Source organism: Oryza glaberrima, chromosome 2, assembly GCF_000147395.1.
Source record: "Oryza glaberrima chromosome 2, OglaRS2, whole genome shotgun sequence".
Lineage (NCBI taxonomy): Eukaryota > Viridiplantae > Streptophyta > Magnoliopsida > Poales > Poaceae > Oryza > Oryza glaberrima.
This window is the reverse complement of record NC_068327.1, coordinates 29,506,023-29,513,518: the sequence shown is the minus strand read 5'-3', so window position 1 is coordinate 29,513,518 and position 7,496 is coordinate 29,506,023. Positions and strand designations below refer to the sequence as shown.

Sequence of the window (7,496 nt, the reverse complement as noted above, 5' to 3'; positions counted from 1 at the left end):
CACATGAACAGCACAGGCGCACAGCAATAACTCCATCCGAGTTTTACTGCTACCCCCACGGTGACGCAACGCCTCTCAGGCTCTCCGTGTCCGTCCGTCCCAACGGTCTCGCAGTAAATAGACCCGGAGCCGCGGTACACTGGCACGGAGCAGCAGCGCAGGCTGCGCTGCTAGTGCTCGTCCCCCGTCCCGCGCGAGCAACGGTCCGCTCGGTCGCGATCTCGCGGAGGCCGTGTAGCCGACCGGCCGCGTGCATCGGCGGGCTGAATACGTACGCGAACGCGAGGCGACCCGGAATTCGCCGCGCTCTGTCTCGCGCGCGCGGTCGGTGATCCCGCCGGCGCGCTCCCCGGGCAGAGAGGGAAAACAAAAAACAAAGAAAAGCGGAGACGCCACGACGCCAACTTTAACGAACCCCAACGAACGATAAAGCCGCCCCAACCGCTGCCCAAGCGCCAAAAAAATAATAATAATAATACACACACATACTGACACATACACAGAGAGGAGAGTGAGAGAGAGTCTCTGCTTCCGGTGAGTCAAAGCTCCCGGCGCGGCCGGCGGGAACGGCGAGCGGCGACCGAGCATGAGGGAGCAGGAGGATGGTGGCCTGCAGGCGGCGGGGCGCCGGGGTGGGGTTGTCAGGGCGCTGCTCGGCCTCGGCGCGATCGCGGAGGGCGCCGCCGCCGCCGAGGGGGGAGTGCCGAGGAAGGCGGGGGCGGGGGACGGCGGCGGCGAGGAGAGGAAGGCGGTGGTGAGGGTGGTGGCGGCCGACATGCCGCCCGCGCTGCAGCGGCGCGCGTTCCGCTGCGCCCGCGACGAGCTCGCCGGGATGCCGCGCTCCCCGCGGCGGCTCGAGCCCAAGCGCCTCGCCCTCGCCCTCAAGAAGGTTAGTATTGTACATTTCTTGGCCGGTGTACTTACCTTGCGTAAGTACCAGAACTCCATCACTGTACCTGCAAATTGGTTGTAGAGTTAGCTTGCGTATCTGGAAGAACAGGGCCCTCGAGTAGTCAGTTTGCTCCCAAAGATGCATTAGCCAATGGAATTAACTGATTAATCATTTGTCCGCTGCTGTTTTTCTCCACTTGTTCATTAGATTACCTGAGACCGTTCTTCAGTGAGGACAGAATCTTCCTTGCCATGACTAATTAAGCCTCCGATAGTAGGTGCTTAACTGATCGCGTCGAGCAGTGTTGGTTCTTGGAGTAAATGCATTCGCACAATGCTTGCACATGCTTCTCACGGCAACGCAGTCATAACTGATGTACCAGTAGCACGTATCCTTTGTCGGGGCCTTATTACTGGCTTACCGTGATAAGGATTTAAGATGTTTGTCAAGTGCATTCATGTCCATGCTGATTGATCACCTCATTTGGTTGTTGCGTAAATGATGATTTTGGTAGCCCCTGTAGGCTGTAGCTATCTTCATGCACCTGAAACCCAAATTGGCCTGTTGTTTGTCATGGCAAAACTGGAAGGGTCAGAGAATCATAGGCAGCTCAAGTATCAGTTTCTGAACACCTAAGCAGTAGGGTCAAGCTGAATGAAACTTTGGCTCTTCGTTGTGGGTGTGCTAAGATTTCCTCATGCAATCTTAGCATGTACTCCTAACTACCATTGCTAGCATTAATACGTTGCGCAATCAGGTGGTCATATCATCTGGTTGTCGATCCGTCATTGACTCTTTGTCTTGTGCAAAAGGAATTGCAAGTTTGAGCATGGGAATGCATCACTCGATTATGACCCTGTTTAGTTCCCACGCAAAAACTTTTCACCCTGTCACATCGAATGTTTGGACACATGCATGAAGTATTAAATATAGATAAAAAAATAATTACATAGGTTGCGTGTAAATTGCAATACGAATCTTTTAAGCCTAATTGCTCCATGATTTGACAATGTGGTGCTACAATAAATATTGTCTAATGACGGATTAATTAGGCTTAGTAAATTCGTCTCGCAGTTTACATGCGGAATCTGTAATTTGTTTTGTTATTAATCTACGTTTAATACTTTAAATGTGTGTCCGTATATTTGATGTGTCACGCCAAAACTTTTCACCCCTGGATCTAAACACAGCCTATAGAACTTTAATTTGCATATCTTGGTAAAGTTTTGTCTGCCACTCATAAATATTCAGTTCTTGTCCAATGTGAGAATAACGTCCAAATTCTATCTGTACCTTGGATAAGGGATCTAACAGAACCGAATGTTTTACATAGGACGTGTTATTAGCTATTTAGCTTATTGGCTTAGTTTGACCATGCTGACCAGTAGGCAAAACATTTTATTTTTCATCCTGCAATTCTAGTTGGACCTAACTAACCCTAAAATCTTCTCCGCGTGCCTGAATCCTGCACAATCTCCAACCAATCAGCAACCAAATCTGGGACCATTCCACAATTTTTTTGGTCCATGCTTATCAAGCAACCGCACTTCCTATTATTTGTCCACAAATTCTATAACTCGTCATTTTGTCCATGTTCATCTACTTCCATATGCAATACTATATAAATGATGGGAGCTTATCCTTCGCTGCAGGAGTTTGACACTGCTTATGGACCAGCTTGGCACTGCATCGTAGGGACGAGTTTCGGTTCATATGTCACCCATGCCCGGGGTGGATTCTTGTACTTTTCCGTTGATAAGGTCTATATACTGTTGTTCAGGACGGCCGTGGAGCCCCAACCGCATTGTGAAGATCAGACAGTTAGTTCATGAATTTATGCTGTGAAAACATCCCAAATGCAGTTGTCCAGCTACGCCAAGACCTTGTGCATTGCATGAATGGGGACTCCTTTTTGGCGCTTATATATATGGTTCTAATGTCAAAAAATATTTCGAGTGGCTAGTGTGATTCTGTTAGTTTATGGCTGAATGCGGTGTACCTTAGATTTCTGTCATTTCTGTCGCCCCTTGTAGATGGTCAGATAGGAACAGAAGCTGGCCAGGGAGCACAAATGGGTGTATATTGTCATGCAATCCCTCAGAATGCAGTGAATCAGATGAAAGTTTGTGACTCATTTTCTGTTGTTCAAGGCAAGAATTGCTGACTGTGTTAATACCAGGATATTTTATTGGTGTTCACTTTTCACACAAAACATAGCTCACCATATAAACCATATCAGCATTAGCAAATGCATCTCGAACTGCTGTAAGAAACATCCATGCCTCATAAAAAGAAGAATTTGGTAAATGATAGCGAGCATATGGTACAAACAATACAGACCTAGACAAATTCTGTTTGAGCTAATTTCCTGCCTTCCTGGTATATACATGAGTAAAACTGTGAACCTCTGGTCAGACAAACTGGAGCTTGAGGTGACAATAGAAACGTCTTTGTTCAGACGACCATTTCGGCCTCTCTCAAACTTGTTGGAATTCCTATATCTAGTCTCATTGTGGCTTTGTACTTCTCCGGCACCTTTGCACCAGCCTGAACACATATCTCCACAATCGCAGGTGCCTGCCCATAGAAACTCTTTAGATCCCTCTGCAATTCCTCCCCGGATTCTGGCAGGTGCCACACATATCTAGGAGGTATTAAGTCATCGAGCACTGCTGCTTGCCATCCATGCTGCCCATTCCTCTGCTGGTGTTTGAAGGCACCACAATTCCGTGCTTTGTGGCCACTTGCTCCTATATGAACCTCTGGGCAGTATCCACAAACCCGCACCGCGTAGCCCTTCATAAGCTTCAAGGCACCATCCCTGACTACCTCCCATGCTTCGAGTGTTTCCTCAGCTAGAGCAACAATCTCCTCTGGGCTTGCTGGGGCAATAATCTCGTTATCATTTAGTTCTTCAAGAATTGGATGCTCAAGTTTGTAAGGCTCTGGGTCTGGTAGGTCATCCTCATTTGCATCAACAAACTCGTTCTTTCCGATTTTAATAATGGGCTTTCTTCGCCGCTTTGTGGGGTATTCAGGAAGATTAACTCCAGCTTGAATGCATAACTCCACAAGAGCAGGGATGCGAGGTACAGCAAACCTCTGATCATGAGGGATACGCTTCCCTAAGCGATCCTCTAGATGGTAGGCTTCAACCGGCACAAAAACAGCTTCAACCAAAGTACCTCCCCAGTCATGTTGCCCCCTACGTTTATCTGAAGACATTCCTTTGCATGTTCGGAAAGGGTGTCCAACAGATCCAACATGTATCTCACTGCAATGTCTGCAAGATAAACACACATTATTTCCTCCCACAAAATAGAAGTGCACAATCTTCATTGAAAGAGGTGCTTGTCGGTGAACTGAAAAGTGCATATTAACATAAAACAATTAAAAGGTACACAATTGTCAAAATTACAAACTCAAAATGATGGATCATGGAACATGGTACTACCAAGTAGAAACAGTACTAGGATCATGAGCATGATGGCCTCATCATAAGCCAAAATAGTCAGAAAGTTTATCCAAGGCGGTCGTGAGATTTAAATTACGCTAAACAGAAACTATAGTCAAAATAATTGCAGATATTCCAAAATGCAGACTTTTATAAAGCAAAATGGAAGCTTATCTGGAACTAATAATATCTAAACTTATAGAAATGCATGTACTCAATGCGAACAATTAATGAGTTCTTGGAACAGATACTGTTTCATAGCTTCAATCAATAATCAGAAAAAATACAACTATGAATAATAGAGGAGTCACCACAGATGCCATGCAGTTCATTTTGGACTTGATGCTTGAATGATCTATGTCTAATAGAAAGCCTCATTAGAGAATTGGCACAATACATCGATTAAGCAGCTGAATATCTTCATAATTTATGCCATATACAAATACAAGTCAGCAAATTGATATATAATGAAGTTTCTTACATCTTGTTTTATAGAATAATTTCTACTTCCTTATTGTTCTATGCGTTGTATGCATCCCAATGTGTTGTGTGGTTTATGTCAAGATGGAAGTACAATTCTGTTGTCCAATGCATGTGGAATTAACACAAGCAAGATCAGTGTATATAATGATCAGGATGGGATGGAACAGGAGAATTACTTGCATCCTTTCACTGGAATTACTTTCATAAGCCTCTTCAAGTTGTTGATCAGCAAAATTCTTGCATTATACACCTTGTATGCAACTGGTATCAGTCTTTTGATCAGCATCCCATTTTTTGGAGGTGGTAAAGATCGTTTGGGTTTCCCTTCAGCTTTCTTTGCCCTCTCTTTTGCTCGGCGTCTTAACTCCAATACTGGTATTGGAAATGGTTTCTTCTCTCTTTTCGAGTAATTAGGTGGAAAATCAGCATTTTGAACATGTTCATTTGTGATGATGATGGTTCTAGAGCAAGGTTGGGAGATACTTGAAGCAGGTGCTCTGAAAAATATAAGGAAAAAAGACATTAAATGGAAATAATCAGGACATAAGATCCTAGAGGTAGTATCTATAACACATTCAATTTCCACTAAACCAACTCTACTAAACCCTAGAATGAAATATCACCCCGCATCAAGATCACAGCTATTACTTAAAAAGTTACATTTTTACAAAATGGAATGTCAACTCAACAAAATGCACTAGAGATAGTCCTAAGTAGAAAAAAAAATTGTGGTCTGCTCGTGACCAGATGAATTAACAACAGAGATTGTTGACAAAAAGGGAGTTGGACAAAGTGATTGATTTCTGACATGGGCTAGCAAACCAAGCATATTTGCATTCTTTGACAAGCATGGCAGTTTATATTTCCAGATGTTCAGGATATCGCTGTGACAAAGCGCAAACAGCCCATTCTGTCACCTGACAGATGTCTTAACTTTCACGCTTCTTTTACCACATCAAGTGACACTTCTAAAACAACAGGTACATATCTCGCTGGTGTTAGTTTGTGGAGAGCAATGGGAACCAATACACATTGTCCAACCATCTTCCATTGCCCACTACCACGACACAGTTACTATGAATTCGTCCGAGTAGCAGCAATCTAACAACTGAACGTTTTCAAACGTTGCCATAGTTCATGGAGCAGATAGGTGAACTAACCTGAATCGACCACCGCGTCCACCCGCACCCTTGGCAATCCCTGCAACCGCATCCGGATACTCCCTGACCTGTACCAAGCAGCCACTAGAATCAAACAACAGAGCCGAACGGTAACGCCACCTAGGCTAGCCTCACGATTACCCAGCTGTATAACTACTGTGGTCAGACAGCAGTTGCTCCTCTCGGAAGAAGGGGAACGGGGAAACGGGCCTACCTGGATGCGGGGAGCGGACCACCGGAGGCCGACGAAACAGCGGAGCGGCGGGAGGCGGGAGGAGCAGGTCGGCGGAGCGAGGAGAGGGTAGGGGGAGGACGTGGATGGCATCATCGCCAGAGCTCCTGTCATGGCGGCGAGCCCGCCGTGTCGCCACCGGAGTGAGGCGGAGGCCTCGCCGCCTTGGTTTCCCTCTCCTCCGTGTCTCTTTCACCTCTCTCCCTATCCTCGCACGCGACGGGGGGCTCTCTTGCTTTCCAGATTTTTTATCGGCCTTCGTGTGTCGGAAATTTTCGGTCCATCTCATCTGTTAGAACTGGGAAATAATGGCCCAAAATAGTCCAAGGCCGATCTGTCTGGCCGTGTATGGGAGTTATAGGGGCCGTAATGGGCTGCTGCGTACTGGATTATTAGCCCAAAGAAAACCAGGCATTGCCCCAGCCCAGGTCAGGCTCACGCTGGGTATGAGATGCTAGCTTCTACTAGTAAAGAGTTTCACGCAATCTCCTGAAGACAAAGATGAAGTGTTTCACACAAAACGAGATGGTAATAATGTGAGATTAATTGGGTTTTAATTATTATAAACTTGAAAAATAGATTAATCTTATAATTTAGAACAACTTTCATATAGAAAGTTTTCGCACGAAACACACCGTTTAGCAGTTTGAAAAGCGTGCCACGAGTATCTAAAATTTAATTCAACTTTTGTTGAAGAAAAGAACAGTGCCTAAATTTGAAATCTATTACTTCGATCAAATTATTAAGTACAGCTTTAATACCAAATTTACCATAAATGTTTAAGGTTTGCAAAACTATAGATTTAATAATAATGTTATCACAAGACTATATGTTTTAGAATTTAATTCACCGTCACTAATGTTATGTTAGAGCTATAAACATCTAAAATTTGTTATTAAACTGACACCTAGACATATAGTTATGTGATGATTTGATTACTAAATTTGTAATTTTGCGATACTCCAGCTTAATTATATAGTTTGTAGTATTAAGTTTGATATTAAATCGGTAAGTTTCATTTTGAATATATAGTGTTCTGTAATAGTTTAATTAAAACATGAGAACTCTTAAAAATTCTATAGTTTGGGGAAATTTATTCAGAGAAAAAGGGAAACCTCTTGTTCAGTCATATGGTCTATTTGATTGCAAAGGTCGCTGATACCCTTCCCACTACCGATTTAAACCGTCAAAGCTGCTCTATAGAGCAAAGAGAGCCAAGTTCTTCAACCACCTCAGCTACCACACATGCCAATTCCTCTCTGAATTCGTTCTTCA

At 44.4% G+C, this 7,496-nt stretch overlaps 2 protein-coding genes across 2 annotated transcripts; one reads left to right on the top strand and one right to left on the bottom strand.

Moving 5' to 3' along the window:
* Positions 1-309: 309 nt before the first annotated feature.
* LOC127763310 (uncharacterized) lies at positions 310-3,026 on the top strand. Its single transcript, XM_052287965.1, has 2 exons — positions 310-889; positions 2,545-3,026. The coding sequence occupies exons 1-2, from the start codon at positions 587-589 to the stop codon at positions 2,722-2,724; spliced, it is 483 nt and encodes a 160-aa protein (XP_052143925.1). The 5' UTR covers positions 310-586; the 3' UTR covers positions 2,725-3,026.
* A 145-nt stretch (positions 3,027-3,171) lies between these two features.
* On the bottom strand, positions 3,172-6,466 carry LOC127763309 (APO protein 2, chloroplastic). Its single transcript, XM_052287964.1, has 4 exons — positions 6,204-6,466; positions 5,990-6,057; positions 5,006-5,326; positions 3,172-4,175 (listed from the first exon to the last, which is right to left on the bottom strand). The coding sequence occupies exons 1-4, from the start codon at positions 6,333-6,335 to the stop codon at positions 3,347-3,349; spliced, it is 1,350 nt and encodes a 449-aa protein (XP_052143924.1). The 5' UTR covers positions 6,336-6,466; the 3' UTR covers positions 3,172-3,346.
* Positions 6,467-7,496: the final 1,030 nt, after the last annotated feature.